Here is a 17142-nt window from a genome sequence, read left to right on the forward strand (position 1 = left end):
ATGGGGAATAGCTGTGTGCTCCGTAAAATATATATGTACCTATATTATAGCATCAAGACGAAGGTACGAGGAGCTATGGATTGGAACTGTGCAGTTCAGAAAGCATGTCTTGATTTGCACTTTGGAGACATCCTAAAAGCATAAAATAGGAGCTCCTGGTTTATTTCTGAAGTACTGACCTGTTCCACTTTAGTTTCCCTTCTTCTACTTATTAAGCCATTTTCCCATCCTCCATGCCACAGCGAGGCACAATTTCGAGCAACGTGGGCAGAGAACTAGAACAGGTCCATCGCCAGACTTGTTTCCAGTGTTTGCTCTACCCGTTTACCCCAAATGCAGAAAATGCAAGACTCTCTCAGTGCACCCACAGCGCCTGGTACTTGATTGCTGCCTGTCCTCAGTAACTGCTTCTACGACCTCCCTGGACCTCGCCCTGCACCACTGTTATTAGTGCTCAAATTGTGCCACCTTCTCCGGGTAAAAACCTCGAGATTCCTCGGTCTCATGCGACTTGTCACCTTCCATGTTGCCCATAACAGGGCAGCAGGGGCGAATACCATTTCCACCCGACAGCCTGTTTCTATTACTGGCATGCGTAGGCCTGAAAAGTCCAAATCAGTACCTGGATCACTCTGAAAAGCTGCTCGGGGCTGGTTTAGTCTTAGTTCAGAGAACGACAAAGACTGGAATGGCAGCAGTCACTCTCCTTCAGCTCTTTTGCAAAGTACTGTAAAAATCACTACTGAATTAACAGCTAAATCAGCACCAAGCCTTCTTATTTTGGACTCTGGAGGCTTTGCCCACTCAATGCTAAATGCCCAAAAGAAGAAAGAATTAGAGGAAATTCATCCCATGATGATAAGCATGAAAGTTAAGCTAGCTATAGTGCTATTAAGCAAAGTTGTAATGCAGCAATTCTAAGACCATTTTTCTGTATTATGAAAAATACAAGACAAATATATACTATACAATCCATCCGTTAGAAAAAGACAAAAAACCCCAACTCTATCCAAAGCCAAGATAGATTATTCTGCTGCATGGTAACAGAGGTCACCATCACTTCACACACAAGCACAACTCTTCAAGGGCTGAGATAGCATCGCACTCATTGTCTTCTACTTTGTTTCAACTTAATGTGAATAATTTTGTTCACAGATATGAATAAGAAAGGAAATTTCAAGTTCAGAGTGCCCTGGGAACAGTATGGTATTAGAGATTCACTGCCACTGTTCCAAGTCTTTGCCAAAAGCTCATAGAAACTTCAGGAAAACCATTCTGAGAAATGATCTAGTTATCACTCCAGAACACATAAAATCATTTAAAACTTACTTAAAACACCAAAAGTCTCTCAGGTAGGCCAGTTAATCAGTCTTTTAAGAAAATTTATTATCACGTGTTTCAAGAGGGCTTCAATCTCACTTCCCACTTCTACGAAATTCGCCTCTAGGCGCCGTAACTGTGGAGGAAACTTCAAAATACAACACATGCAACTAACAGATTACAGCCTGGGATTCCAGACAGCCCAAGGAAAGGGCTCTGAAATATGAAGTGAAATTTAGCAGGGGATAAGTCAGGTAATAATGCTGTTTTACAACCCTCTCAGGAGCACTTTTGCTCCTGAAAGTGATACACAATCGTATCACAAAGAAACGACGACTGAGGACGCCTCAAGTGTCAAATGATAACGTTGGTGGGAACAGAACGGGATCTACATTCCTGAAGGCAACTGTATCTTTAAAAAGGTGGAGATGCAGTTTTATTAATGTCATGTGAAAATAAATCAGCTTTGTAAAGCATAAAATAAGCTACCACGAAATACTTTGGTCAAATATTTTTTCAAAATGAGGCCCCACATCCATTGTTAATTTAAGAGCACTGCGTAAATGGTATTTTCCTATTCATCAAATGCTGAGTTGTATGGCTTTGCAAACAAACTAAAACACAGTGCAACAGTCAAAGATGTGAGCACCTCTGTCACACCAATTCTGGCAAAATTAGTAAATCTGATCCTAATTTGATCCTAATTCATGTAATATTCATCTCTTTAAGGTATGACATAAATCTCAGAAGTTCTCTATGCAGCACTCAAACATCACATATTTCTTCCCCACCGATCAGCTAACACACTCTAAACCTACTGAATCAACTGAATTAAATCAGCTGAAGTATTTTAACATGGCTTAAGGTAAAACCTATTAAAATTAACAAATACAGTCAACATAACCATTCTAAATCCAGGAAATACACGTATTAGTACAGGCTTCAAGAAACCTACTTTTTTGTGCATTCTGGGAATGCAATGATCAGAGGCCACTGGAATCACATGTACTGAAATGTGAACGGGCACGCGTACTGAAATCATGCAAACCCTCAGCACTTCAACTTGAAATACCAGGTTATCCCAGAAATGGTATCTATCAGTGCAGTATGGAAAAAAAATGGACATTTTATCCCACAATCGCTGCATTGTAATGAGGAGCCCAAAAGAAACATATCAATGTGTTCATCATCTTTTTTTTCCAATATTTTCACGTTTGGGGTGTTTACTGGGCCCTTGGTGCTCTGCTGCCTTTTTATGTTCACGTAAAGAACCTACATTTTTCAATTTATGTATCTTATTAATGCAAATATGTTCAAAAAATCCATTTCTGAGCCTCCCTATGATCTCTATTATTATTTTACAGTCATAACTTTATGAGCAAACACTTCACACATGACCTAAAAGGGAAATGCTATTCTGTGTAATTACAGAATGTATAAGATTTTAGGCACGCAGGCATTGTTACAGTGAAACAATAAAAACCTTGTCTCGTTTTGAATTCTGCTTCAAGAGCATCACACAGCCAACCACACAACCACCGGTCCACACACTGAATTCATTCCTAATCCTCGTCAGATAATGACTGACTCAAAACTTGAATTACAAGTGTTTTATGGTATTTCTTTAAACAGCACTAAGCAAAAGTTTTAAATGTATCAACACTGACTAATTTTTAGACCGTTGACCACAATACTTCAGCTGCTTAACCACTGGTGGGAAGGAGCTATTACTATTTAACTAAAAGTCAATGTCTTTGTCAAAAACATGTCCATAGCATGACAGCAAAAATGGGTCAAAAAAAGACAGAGCATAAAAGGAAAAACCAAGAGCTGAGTGTTTTACCTCACTGTCTGGGCTGGGCTGGATAACTTCCCAGGTCTGAGAGTCCACGTCGTAGCAGTGAAGCTCGTTGGGCAGCGTGTTATCTGCAGCACCACCAAACACGTAGAGATGCCGGTCAAACGCAACCATTGTGTGGCCGTATCTTCGCTGTGGAGGAGGAGGGGAGCCTCGAAGTAAGTGCTCGGTAGGAATGCGTGTCCAACTGAGACATTGGAAATGAAACAGTGTATTTTTTTTTTACAATTCTTTTCTGCAAAGTAAGTTTTCTAACTCTCCGATTGTAAGAATAAAGGAGAGGGGCTCTATTACAGCAGTTATTGAACCTGCATGAGCACAGACAATGATTAATCCTGCAGATTTCTGAGACCTACGTCAGCTCCGTGTTGCTCAGCTTCTAACTGAAAAGGTGATAAAGGCAACGTGGTTCCATGACCCAGATGTATTTATGTAAACTCCAGCAGTTCAAAGACCACGACTTGGGAAGGAACCGGTGATCTATTATCACACATTTTAACAGCTAGCCCTTCTACGTAAAGGCCACCATTCTGATACCGTATCCCGTGTTGATAAGGCATCGCTTATTCCCTACGAAAGCACGATTTCAGCCAAGGTTTGGAGGCCGTTAGCTGCTGTTTCAGTTGTGGTTCCACTTCAGCCCGTAACCAGACAGACCAGGTTGCCAGAACAGACCAGTGTGTCTGTATTCCCACTTTTGGGCATTCTTCCCCCATCAGAGGGGCCACATTTTCAGAGCAATAGTCAACACTTTGAGCAAAGTCGACCAAACGTCTCAAACTGAATACTCAAGATTTTAAAAGATACCATGCGTTCTACATTTCCCACCAATTTCACTATGAACTGGTATTCCACAGGACCTCTGCCTGGATTTAATCAGGTATTCATACAACAACTTTTAGGAAGGTAATATTTGGCATCCCATTCTGAATACACCAACATTCGTGCTTATTGTTTAAAATGAATCTACCAAACTTTCTGTTCCGTCTGCTGAAAAAGACCAATCTGACGCACATGACAAATGACAAAGTCTTATTAAAACAGCCCATATTTTATCTTATCTACCCTTCCCAATCATGAGATGCGGTATTCTTCCTCAATAACTTAAGTATGTGCATTTCTCAACTGAAGTATTCAAGGACTATGTGGATTTTGCACGACTTAACTGTCTACACTTACATCTTTTCCTTGAATTCAAACTGAAAGAGATTATTGGTAATCTTTGCTCCGCTCTGGCCAGAGAAAACAAACATCTTGTCTTTGCAAACAGCCACAGGAAAATTACAGCACGAAGGAGGAATTTCACCACTTTGTTCAATCTGAAAGATAACAAAGTTCAAAATTTAAAACGTGTTATTGCAGTGCACCGCTACACGTGTCGCGTGTGCCGCAGGACCAGGCAATACATCAGCAGACAGACAGACCACATGGCAGCAGTGTCTGCAGACAACCAAGTCCCTATAAATCTGGCTACGGGTATTCGACTAATGCTGGGCTTACACGTCTGCACAGACTAATTTTGCCGTGGATAAAAAGGATGAGAGGCCACATTTCTAAAGCCCCTGATACTCTAAGGATCAGGACTCGGATCTTGATAGCCAGCCAGCAAAGCTCCCAGTCTATGGCAGTGGTTAAGGTGGGAAATGCAGTCCCTTTTTATAGGGGCACAGCAAAGCCACCGTGGGCACCCTAGGACTGGTTCACAGATTCACAAGCAAAAAATCACTTTCATATACGCTTGGTTTTCCAAATACATAACCAAAATAAAATTTGAGCTGTTTCTTTTCGGCTGTGTGACAAATACATTCTGAAGAGAGAGCAGCATAATCCAGCACAGGAAATTTTAAGTAATTGCGTATGAAAACCAAAAAAGAAAATTCTGTGCTGGTCTAAATTAAAGTTTCTTACCTCTTCCCAGCATGTTAGCTCTCTATCCTGCAGGCCAATTGTCCACATATCATTTAACCTAGGTGATAACACAAAGAATGCTTGACTTGAAACAGTTTATTTTTGGTAATTTTTAGCCCAGAGTTGAAAGGACAGAGATCCTACTTTATCAGCATTCCTTCTCCTGCACAGGAAGAATCTGCTACTTCTGCTAACAGAAAAAAACTACTATAATCTTTTTGTCCTACACCTACATTTTATATCACCACCTAAGCTTGCTTTAGCATCTTTCTGGTTACAAGTATACTGCAGTTAACAGTTACACACAGCAACTCTGCCTGGAGCTTAAGGATTTGAGCTATTTAATCTTCAGGATTTTTACAGAAATACCCTTTATTACCCTGCCTTCTGCCCATCCCTGCTAACCCCCGAGACTGACCACAGTAATTATTTACCTGGCGAATCCTACCTCAAATACATAAAGGAGGACGAAGCGGGTAACCTGACACATCACTGACCACTACGTACCTGACTATGCTTTTCCCAGTACGAGTAACTCACAGACAACTACAGATGCTTCCTTTGTTCAAATCTGCCTGGAGGCTCATGTTCCACAAAAAGACATTTTTTAACATGATTAGACATATTTAACATAGATTAGACAGCTCCTCTCACCCAATCCCTCCTTCCAGCTATGCAAGGTCCCTGGGGAGCTCCCTAAGCTGGAACTGAGCAATTCCAGAGTCACGCATCTTTCTCCAATTCCTCCTCCAGAAATAAAGAAAAGATCCCGTCTGTTTTTCCAATTAGCAGCAGTTCTCCTGGAGACTCTGAGGAGCTGATAACTTTTCTGCAGATTCTCCTCAGAAGAGGAGGCAGCTCCTAGATTCTGACAATCTCTATAAGCTCTCACAATGCAAATATTGTGCATCAACATAAAATACTTCTAAAGTTCATCAAGACAGAGAAAAATTATCTGTTCAGAATTGATTCTTCCCTGGTAGACTAACAGCAAACATGAAGAGCTGCCAGCTGGGACAAGGCACCAGACTCTCCCTAACTTCTCAGTACCACTCATTTCCAGTCTTTTCCCATCCAAAATCTCATCTTCCCTTCAACCTTAATACTCTTGGTATTTCAGTGCAGTATCCCACCAAGAGTATCGCATATTTTCAGACAAAAAGCTGACATGTTGCTCTTAGTTCTGTCGTATGACTTCAGAGAAAACCCATCCTTTGTTCTATACGTCTTCAGCGACATCAGAAGGCCTGTGGCGGGTATCCTTTCAGAAATGCTCATTCGCCAAATTTCAAAGATCATTTAGCATCTTTACAGCCAAGAAGGCTGTCAAATTATACATCCACAGCCATTCTGAGTCACCAGATTTTTAGGTTTTAAACACATACCTATTTGAACGTGAACTGTTGAACTGCAAACCTGTAATGCTCAACAGCCTGGGCTTTGCAAAGCTCCAGTTATGTGTTCAAATAGCTCGGTGTATGAAAATGTCTCTACAGAGGTGAAAAGTGAGAGAGTAGGATTTTACCAAAGCACCCAAGGAGAGAGTGTTCCCACCACCTACCGTGCATTGCCATCATATCCTGCAAAGATCCACAGCTTATCGCTATACACTGTTGCGCCATGAGCTGACCTTGCAACTGGCAATCTGCAATTGAGAAAATTAGGAAAAAAAAAAAAAACTTAAATCCCCTGCAGAGGTGCTTTAAGAAGGATCTGCATGACAGCCAAAATGCACATGGAAGAAGAATAAAGTCCCCTACACAAAACGGCTTCAAGCCAAGAAATTGCTTCTGTCATACCCCCTCAAAACACAAAGCAAGCCTCTGAAAGGTACATTTCAGAATTTTACGCTCTGCTTCCTTCGTTAGAGAAAAATTACCTTAATGCATACAGGAAAAAAAAAGAAAAAAAAAATCCCAATTAATTCCTTGCCAGGCCTCAAATACTCTTACAATATTTTATGGAAAGTAGCTAAATAGCGGGACAATTAATAGCACTATCATTACGGCAAAGCGGCAATCCACTCGTGCTATAAAAATCCCATACATATTTTCACGCACTAAGAAGGTGGAATGCATAAACGAGACCCGGGACAGAGCTCCCAATGCTTCTTTGGGATCGTTCAGCAGGGTGTTCCTGAGATGCAATGCCCACATTGCATCTATGTTATTTTTACTAAATCAGCCAAGAAGGGCTGAACAAAACGGTGACGCCACAAGGCCGGCAGATGCAACGTTTGAGGTCATTTCTGCAGTATGCACACTTGTAATTGTTGGGAAAGACAAGGACTTTTGAGTTTGTAAAATATGAATAAGAATTACTCTCCAAAACGTCCGTAGTTGCTAGACTAACCAGAAAGAGAAATTACTAATGGGGTCTGTGCTCTAAAACATAACATATGCTCATCAGAAGTGAGCAACAGTAACTCAAGAACGGATTGTGCGTCCCTCATCCCTTTCTACAAATCGCAAGGATAAAGTTGCCCTCCCTCCCCCCGCTAAAATCAGCATTTCAGAAACTTCAAACACGTAATGAATTGCATGTAAAGACAGAGTACGTCCCATACGCGGGTGTGGTAAGCATTAAGTAGTTGGGTCAAAATCAGTGTCACGGGTAACATCCTGAAACGTGCTTTAAGAAGTAACGCATTACTGGTTTTGATTTTACCTTGGAAAGCTGAATCTCAGGAACCTGTGTTCAATGGATCCAAACACATATCATCAACTCATTCACCTGCTTCTGAATTTATTTGTTTGAACACACGTCACCTTAAGGCGCTTCAAACAAGTGTGTGCCTTTCAGAGCACCCCAAGAAACTCAAACTTTATTCAGAAAAGAATCTGTAGATTTAACTACAAATGAGCTTCAAACTGGTTTCTGATAAAACTCAACTGAAACTAGGAGGGGTCAACAAATTTCACGCTATCCCTGAAAAAGAAACAATTCAGAAGAAAAGATTTCCTTTGCTCCCATCCCCTGTGTCACAGAAATGAAACGTGAAGAACGGGTTTTGGTCAAATTTCCAATACAGTACACTCCGGAATGGAGGCCTTGCAAAAAAAACCTTCACAACAAAAGACAGTTTTCAGAAAACTTTTCTCAAGAAAGTAAAACAGAAATCGTTCTGCAGCCTTAATATTAGCGTTGTAACCAGTTCTAACTGTGCTATTTTAAACGTTTGCTGAGTTACGCTCAAGTCCCCTTGAAGAGTGGGGTAACGATGACAGCTCCTTACCTTCCTTCAGTCTTCCACTCTGTCCACTGTCCAGTTGCAAACTTGTATTCAAAGAGATCATTTTTATTCTTCAGGTTGGAATTGGAATAAATGTCTCCAGTATAGCCACCTGGGCAACAACGATTCCATTAGACTCAAAACGCAACCGAGCATACACACTTGTAGTCGTTATATGAGAAGGACACTTAAGTTTAGATCGCACAAAGCGAAGGTATTTGGCTAACGGACTGCTACAGGTGGGAGACTTCTCCTCCACTCCTACACCTAAAGAAACACCGTGGTAATGAGTTTCAAGTCTTCTTTACTTCAGAGAAAACAGCAAAAGCATTTCCAAACTAAAGTTGAAATCACAGTCAGCCATGAAAAATACTGGATTTTCTACTGAGTAAGATCTTCTGACACCTCCTAAAAATATCTCATTCTTTTTTCAAAACGATACCGGCTCATTTATCATTCCAAGCACGCACAACTGTAATCTGCTGCTGTCTTACCGAAGACAAACATGCTGCTCCCATAGACCACAGCTGAGTGGTGATACCGTGGTGCTGGCGGGGTCCCGGTGGTAAAAGCCCTGCACAACATTTAGAACAGCAGCAATCAAACACCCTTGTCATGCTTCAGGCACTCAAAGCTATTGTGCAAATTCAAAAAAGAAACAATTGTTAAAAGTTACTCTACTGTTCCTGAGTGTTTTCACTAGTTTTGGTTTCTTAATTATACTAAGATTTCATGACAGACTTTGCACTATAGGCATAAGCGGTTACAAGCACGATGCTGCTGAAATCCGTTTGGCAGAGATAGCGAGTGAGGCACAGGTAAGACAACGCAGCCGGCGCAGCCCAGAGCAAAGGAGCACAGCAAAGACCCCTGCCAGGCCCCGGCACCGTTCCTGCCCTCAGAGGCTGCAGCAGCCCCGTCCCTCGTCCCTCTGCCCGCGGCCCTTCAGCGCTCTCACAGGGCGCACGGACGGTGGCGAGCCATGGCTCGCTGTCGCTCGCCGTGCTGCCCGGCATCCCCGCGCCGGCGGGAGCTGTGCGGGGACGCCCGACAACCTCCCGGCAGCTCAGCCGCGCTGCGGGCTTGCAGAGGTCAGCCATGGCAGCGCCTGGGCCGGGGGGATGCTTCCCCTTGGATGCTGTGGCAGAGCCCCCAGCTTTTACACCCGGGACCGGGGTGCTGAGGAAAGATGCGGCACGGCCGAGCCCCGCCAGCGGCCCTGCGAGGGCCGGAGCCCGGGGGTCCCAGCGCAGCCCACCTGCACCACGAGCAGTCCTTCACGTCGAAGCGCAGCAGGTCGTTCAGCATCGTCTTCCTGCGGGGAGGAAGGAGAGAGGCGGCTGAGCCGGGCCGCGGAGCCGGCGAGGGGCAGCGCCGCTGCCCTCAGCCCCGGGCCCGCTCCCCTCCCCACGGGCCCGCCGCGGCCTTACCCGTTGTCCCCGCCGAAGACGTAGATGGCGTCCCGGTAGGCCACCACGGTGTGCTTGCTGCGCCTGCGGGCGGCAGAGAGCGGCGGTCAGGAGCCGCCGGGACACCCCCGTCCCCCCGCCCCGGCCCGCCGCCCCCCGCTCACCGGGCCCCCACGAACTCGTCGCAGGGCGGGAGGCGGCGCCACCGGTGAACCGTCTCGAAGGGCCCGAAGTTGAGGGTGAGGTACTCGACGCTGTCCGAGCAGCTGTGGTCGAAGTCTACGCTCGGCGCCACCTTCGAGCGCCCCGCGCTGCCCGCCGGGGCTCCGGCCGCCGCCATGGCCGGGATACGGCTCGCGGCCGGGCTGCGGCTCCCGGCGTGGCTGCGGCCTCGCCGCCGGACTACAGCTCCCGGCGTGCACCGCGAGCAGGGCGGCCGCCGCGCCCGGCTGCCCCCCCTTGGACTACAGCCCCCAGCATGCACCGCTCGGGAGGGGGGGGGGGCGGCGCGGAAGGTCCCGGGTTCGAGGCCGGCGCCCGGTGGGTGGAGCTGACCGTGACCGCGGGGGCTGCCTCTGCAAGACTCAGAAGCCAGGCAGGTTTATCCGTTAAAAGAGTTTATTTGTTAATACAAAAAACCCAAACCAAGAACAATACTCATGAATACGCATAAAGTCTCATTCCAGAGTCACAGCTGAGCTATTAACTAGTTAAATTACAGTTTGTGGCGCTGGGAGCGTCGCGCTGTGCTACAAGGCAACACCCCGCGTGCCAAACGCCATCGGTCCTTCCCCACCGAGGGGCTGCGAGCCACACGCGCGTGCCAGGCACCGGCAGCGGCACGTGCCCAGGGCTGTGCAGTAGCCCACATCCCACCCTTCAGTTTCAATTTAGTTTAACAGGGAGCTTGTATTTCCTAACATGGTGTTAGTAACCTTTATGACTACGAGTTTAGTTTCTTCTCAACAGCAGGCAACAAGAGGAGCGCTCTGCACCTCGGAACCAGGCCTTAGGCGCATCTCCGTAGAGTCCAGCTTTTTTCATCCTGAGCAATCACCTTGTTACGGGTCAGAGTTGTTTCAGCAAAGCTGACACCCCTCCAGCAAAAAAAAAATCTGGTTTAAAGATACATCACGGAGCATTCCGAATTTTGTTAGGAGGAAGAACAGTGAGAAAGCATAAGGGCAAAGGAGTTACATGAGCGCGAGCACCAGTAGTCCTTCAAACCATCCCCCTTGCGCACCGTCGCTCTCACATCCTACCTGGCCTCTTTTCAGGGGAAGCCGAGTCACAGTATTTCTCCCCAAAAAGCATCCTGCACACCCTGAGTTTGCTCGCCGCAGAGCGTGCCGCGCAGCTACGCTGTTCCTGCGCCCACATCTCCAGGGCTGGTCCCAGATCCACACCTCATCCCAGCGGCACCATGCCCGGGCAGCTCGGGCTGCATGGGAGCTGATGCTGCAGGAGGGAGTGCAGAGCACCCGTCCCCAGAAGCCACTTATTCCCCAACCTTTCCCATCTCACCAGCTACGCTCCTGGAAAAGCCATCGACGCCTGCAAATCAAAGAGCAGTTCCTAACCAACGCGCTGAAGAGCTCCAACAAGAACTCTACCAGACACTTTCGGGACCTTGCAAAGAAATCCTTTGATTTCTCAGCTCAGGATGAGGAATGATACCAGTAGTACTAGGCTGCTCTCATTTTTCACGGACTTGTTTAAACCCACCATCCAACTTAACTAAAGCCAGCCCCACCACGGCACACACCAGCCAACACCCACCAGAAAGCACAGGAACCCCACCAGCACCTCTCCACGAGCCCTGGCTAACCAGACCTGACCATGCGCCATTGACAACTGACACCCTAAAACACACCTCGATGCTTCCAGATGCTTGGTATTCACTTACCTCCAAGAATGGATGATGGGTTTTGAGCCTTCCTGCCAACGTACGGGGCAAAAAAAGATGGTCCTGCCTCTTCCCAGGGCTGGGAGCGGTCACTCTGCGGACACTCACTCGATCCCTCCTGCACAGCTATCAGGACACACTGCTGCAGCCATCTACGTCTAGTCTGGTTCCCTCAAGAGACTGCACTGTTTAGTTTAACTTGTCCCTTTTCAGTGAAAGCTGGGAGAGACAAATGCCTCAAAACAAAATTCCTAATAGATTTAAAAAAATAAAAATGTCTAGGTAGAAGACAGAACGGCAGCATTCCCACTGAAGAGGCGGCCATGGCACAGTTTAATTATATATTCTTATACACCAGAAAATCCACAGGGAAGAAAGATACCGCAACACAGCTGCATGGAAACTTTTGATCGGAGCTTATGCCTTATTAGACACACACACGCATGCACACACACAGAAATCAGGCTTCGAATTCTGCTTCTCACAGAGCTAGTCATACAAAACCACTGAGAACTCGAGGACGGGTCAGATCCATCTGCAGCGACGGGTGGGGATCCCCCTCGCCCTGCCCGTTCTCAGGCACGGCGTGAGGGGCTGGGGTGGGAGAGGGGAGCAAGGTCGGCTTTACACTTCAGGGTTATTTTATCATTTTCCCCACACACGCTAAACAAATTGTGCCATCTTTATCTGTTAAAAAGTGAATTTATTATCCCCTCCTGGTAAAAAAGTGAAAAGCTATACTCTGTTAGACCAGTAAGATACAGAATTACTCCAGCTCTTTGGAGGTTTTTAGATACAACTTCGAAGCATATTATTCCACAAAGGAACAGCAAGTACCTTTCTTAAGAAAGGAAACTCTATAATGGGTCAGCCTTTTTCTTTTAAGCAGAAGAAGATGTATCCATTACAGGACTCCCTTTCTGTCCAGATGACTCCTGCGAAATACCCTAACATCCTCCGGGCGGCACATACAGAAAGTCTCCTATGGAGAAATATGTCTTTAAAAAGTGACTTCAGGAAACAAGTGCAAGTTCCTTTTAAATCTGTTTTATAAGAAGGATACCAATGTACATTTTAATAGTTTTATTTTCATTTTCCCCAAAGGGGAACCAAAGGCAGAGAGGTGTTGTGAGATACATCACGCTGTTCTTATGGGTAAATCAATTTGCAAATGTTATTTTACCACTCTATAAAAATACACACAGGAGTGTGAAGGAAGCAAAGTAGTTCAGAGTGGCTGTCATGGAGCAAATATGTTAAATACAATCAGGTGTTTTTCCCCTAAAAATTGTGGCTCCTTGTGTTCCATAAAACCAAAGTCTTCAGTAGCCACATGCCACAGGAACAGAAATTTAAGTGGTAGCTTCCTTTGAGCATGTGCACACAAAAGCATTAGTAAAGAACTGCTCCCATGGGACTGGACAGCAGATGTGAGCGACAAAGCCCCATCCACAACAGGAAAGGAGATACGCATTCGGTTTTATTGTCTCAGCTTCCCATCCAAACTCCTGTAAACAGGTTCCATACCATTCAGGCATCTCTGATAAAAGAGTCTATAGTTCTATAAAAAGAAGTCACGCTGTAAGATCAAGATATTTACCCTGTATGTGTTATGCGAGCGCGAAGAGGAACAACCTTCCAATTTCTCAAGATACATCCAAGCAATCTGTAAGTGACCCAATTCCTTTCTCTGTCCAACTGTGCTGTGGGAAACTCAGTTAAGTGCCTCTTCACTGGTAGAGACAGTTGCTTTTAAAAATATTAAGGACACATTTTTTTTATCTTTAAGAACTTCCTGGAAAGTTACTGTGGAAAATGAAAGTGCTCCCATGGTGAGACCAATGTGCAAAGCTCTACAGACTTCTGTCCTTGCTGCTTTCTTAGTATTCCTTCCCTTAGCAGATTCATGTTAAGATGAGGCTCAATACATCGCAACGAGGCCATCACCCACCTGTAACAAGCAGGTAGACACTGGAAAATGTTTTATGTTTAATCATAAAACGTGGAATAAGCCAAAAAATATTGTTCAGATATGATCGGGATGGTCTCTCGAGTGGGTCTATATACCAATGGCCTGTAACACTCGCTTTTCGTTCTCATTGAGATGGTCTGAAAACATTGCATAGCAGGGCTGCTGTGCAAACTGACAGAGGAAGTCAGTCAGATAGGCCTGAAAGGAAGACAGAAAGACCCAATTAGCATCACGTCACTTTGGACATTCTGTTTCTTTCATGTATCAAAGGACAAACCTCAACATGCACCGAGTAAGGCAAAGGGATCGCAAGGGAACAGAAAAGCGATGCAGAAGGGCGGGCGGCAGCAGAGGGAAGGGCTGATAAACGGCTGCCAGGTGGTGGTAAAAAGCAGGAGCAAAGTGTCGTACAGGGGCTGTGGCTGGAGGGGGGCATCTCCCAGCGGAGTAGGAAATCCTGTCCTGTTCAGTCTCCAACCTACTTCTGACTTCAGCAAATAGCTGTAAAGCTCATGGGTAGCGAAGTCCCATCTCCCTCCGTTCAAAAAGTTTTGTTCATTCACATTTCCAAGTTATAGATATTGATCCAATAAGGAAAACCAGCTCCAGGCATTCTTGGGATACTCAGCACTTTGCAAAGTAATTTCAATGAACTGAGAACATTTGGGACAACAATCCATAACTGGCGTTTACAGTTTTGTTGAAGTACAACATAAAAAATTAAGTTGATAAAGAATGATAGGGATCTGATTCAAAAACCTCATTCTAGAACATCACCTGGAGATCTATTTGGTAAAGAGGGTCCTTTAACGCATCTGGATCGTCCTCTTCATCATCTTCATAGTAATCCTCATCTGTCAGAGGCAAATCAGCAGGTTTTAACATCAAACAGAGCAAAATATCGCAGGAAGTATTCTATTAGACTATTGTTGAAAGCCAAGGATCCAAAAAGAAATCGTTTCAGCACTGCTGGGTAAAAAAATTTGTATCCAGAATATTCGCTCCTGAATATCAGATGACTATAAAACACGACACCACAGAAGACGACGGGTCATAGTGGGAGTCTCGAGGAACGCGCGGGTGAGATGAGCACAGGGGGCACTAGCCGAGCAGGTTTGTTAGTTATGTGCAATATTATCTTATGCCTTAACCTTATGTCAGGGTGACACATTTCCGATTCTGCGCTAATGTAAGTAGTCTCCCTTATTGTATTTGCCTGCAAGGTTCTCTCTTCTAAGACTATATGCAAACTGGAGAGCAGAGGAAAGAAGATATTATACCCGCTTCATCTTTATGCAGCTATTATTTCTCAAGGTCACTTCACAAACAAGCTCATCCACTGCTACGACATTGTCATTCCAAAGTCACGTCTACATCCTTAAGCATCAATTTTCTCTTTAGAAGAAATACCTGCACGAACCTCACAGCAACAGGAAGCCTACGCAGCATTTAAACTCTCAGGTGAAAAATGCAGTTATTTAATCATCGTGTTATCCAGACACGTCCCTCTCTTACAGGAAAAAATCCTTATTCAAAATCCCAGTGTAATATTTCCTTCCCCTTGCCTGCAGTCTCTGTTGAGCTGCTGTCAAGGAAAGAAAACTTTGACTAGGATGTTATCTACTCTATTTTCACTTTGAGTGAGCACTTAAAAGCTGTTACTTACCATACTTGTTTGTGGAAAGAATATCTGATAAGAACTGTCCTGCTAAGCCTTCATCTTCATCCTCCTCCTCTTCCTGATCCTCCCACATATCATTGGAATCATCTGTTTAGACAACAAAAATTTCTACAAATAAACAAAATCTAAGAGGTCCGGTCTGCCGATCGCTATACAGGGGACTGTACAGTTTTTAGGCAAACGGCCCTGCTCGTGCAGGCGGATGAAGGGAAACGCCTGCAACCTCCGCCAGCCCTTCGGAACGAGTAACGCAAGGACTGGAGCTCAGCAAAAAGCAGCTGCAAGAATGGATGCCTGGAGTAGGGAGGAAGAAAGGCAAACCAGGTACACCAAGAAAGGATAATTTTATTGGCACATGGTCAGATCCCATCTTCCAAACTAGCCCAAAATAATTTTCAGGTTTAAGGTCACAACACTGGCTGATTTTATCCTTTGGATCACTATTTAAGCCTTTGTAATTACAGGTATACTGTTTACTGTTGTGAGTTTCTTATGACTGTAAATGCTTCTGGAGAGATTACAAAGTAGATTTAAGCCACGCAAAGAGGAAAAGCAAACCCAGTATTTTACCTTGGCTCCAATCTGCAGTTGTCTGCCTAGATGCATTTGCTTCCATCGCATTAGAGAGTTCATTTATTATTAATTTCAAGATTTTTACTAACAAAGGAATGTTTGTCCAGCGTTCAGGATCTGTAAGAGAAGAAAAATATATATTCATACTGCTTTTAATAAAAAGTTGTTGAAAGCAGGCCTTTTTTTTTTTGTGGTGGTTGTCTTTTTTAATTTTACCATACATTTAAAATGCTCACAGACGAGCAAAAACTTCCATGTTGGGAGGAAAAAGGGACCGACGAAACCCCCCCGAATGTTCCTTCCATATACCTTCACAGCTAGATTTCCAAAGATCTTAAGTGCAATAGCAAATCTTGGCTATTTTGAATGAAGCGAAGGCATAGTTAAAATCTTCACAGCTGAATTAATTTGTGAGTCTACTCAACGAAACCACAGTTCCAGATGACTTCATTAAGCTTTCTTCTCTAAAGTTGCTGTTGCACATCTAGCAGTGCATTCAAGTAAATGAGCAGTGCAGCACTCCCACGCGTGGCTCTACCCTTTCTGAGACACTGCAAGCTCCAGCTTTTCCTCACCAGGGCTCCTGCAAGGCCTAATTATTCCATAGGGATAGCTAGACAGTGGTTTTGTCCTTAATCGCAAAAGTAAAGATCCTATCAAATAAAGAAACCGGAAGCACTAACTTTTACTCTTTAGGTGCTCAAATGCTAGCAATTACTGTTCTTCTACCTGACTAGACAACACCTGAGTTGGTTTGGTTTGTGGTGGGTTTTTTAAGCAAATAATAATAAGGCAGCAGTGTTTTGTGACCACTACTTACCTCTTACACTTCTAGTGCCTTCCCCTATTTATTTCCTTTACTAAGCGTTACTGCGTCACCCCAGATGCCCTGAGCCTACGACAGCTGAAGGCTCGAGGAGCCCTGACTGCCTCGACGGGCCTCCGGTCTGGATCGGTACAGCCGTTACGGCCTGTCCCACGGCTGGTTGTGCACGAGCTCTAGCACAGCAAGTCGCAGAACCCAGGGTTTGACTGACCGCTGAGGACAGCGGCTCCCCAGTGTCTTCCCCTCTGGGGCTCAGTCCCCAGAAAAAAAACCTGCCCAGTGCTCTCTCCGATTTAATATACAAATCTCTGTACAGTAATCTCCAATCAAGGATTTTGGGTTCAGCCAACTAAAAATTAGACAAGTCATATGCAGTAGACTGGCCAAGCTTTCCTTCAAAGTGATCTCTAACTTGTTAAAATCATTGCTGATATTTGTGAAAGTCAGTCTCATCCAA

General features: G+C 44.8%; 2 protein-coding genes across 9 annotated transcripts in view; both read right to left on the minus strand.

Annotated features, from left to right (window-relative positions):
* LZTR1 (leucine zipper like post translational regulator 1) overlaps positions 1–10115 on the minus strand; it is a 37089-nt gene extending 26974 nt beyond the window's left edge. For all 3 annotated transcript variants that reach the window (XM_082330209.1, XM_082330208.1, XM_082330210.1), the window contains exons 1-9: positions 9892–10115; positions 9749–9811; positions 9577–9633; positions 8813–8892; positions 8322–8430; positions 6648–6731; positions 5087–5144; positions 4358–4497; positions 3164–3365 (exon numbers count right to left, since the gene is read on the minus strand). In XM_082330209.1, the coding sequence (XP_082186335.1) occupies positions 3164–3365; positions 4358–4497; positions 5087–5144; positions 6648–6731; positions 8322–8430; positions 8813–8892; positions 9577–9633; positions 9749–9811; positions 9892–10067 (969 nt within the window). In that variant the 5' untranslated portion in view covers positions 10068–10115. The remainder of the gene's footprint in view (positions 1–3163; positions 3366–4357; positions 4498–5086; positions 5145–6647; positions 6732–8321; positions 8431–8812; positions 8893–9576; positions 9634–9748; positions 9812–9891) is intronic.
* A 400-nt stretch (positions 10116–10515) lies between these two features.
* The window catches only part of IPO9 (importin 9), a gene marked incomplete at its 5' end in the record, with an annotated part of 42672 nt that continues 36045 nt past the window's right edge, over positions 10516–17142 (minus strand). For 2 of the 6 annotated variants that reach the window (XM_082330394.1, XM_082330396.1), the window contains 4 exons: positions 10516–13803; positions 14383–14459; positions 15272–15373; positions 15857–15976. In XM_082330394.1, the coding sequence (XP_082186520.1) occupies positions 13693–13803; positions 14383–14459; positions 15272–15373; positions 15857–15976 (410 nt within the window). In that variant the 3' untranslated portion in view covers positions 10516–13692. Of the gene's footprint in view, positions 13804–14382; positions 14460–14553; positions 15191–15271; positions 15374–15856; positions 15977–17142 lie in introns of those variants that run through there. The other 4 variants (XR_014230218.1, XM_082330397.1, XM_082330395.1 and 1 more) reach the window with 4 other exon arrangements.

This window comes from Platalea leucorodia, assembly GCF_965183815.1.
Source record: "Platalea leucorodia genome assembly, chromosome: 19".
NCBI classification, from domain to species: domain Eukaryota; kingdom Metazoa; phylum Chordata; class Aves; order Pelecaniformes; family Threskiornithidae; genus Platalea; species Platalea leucorodia.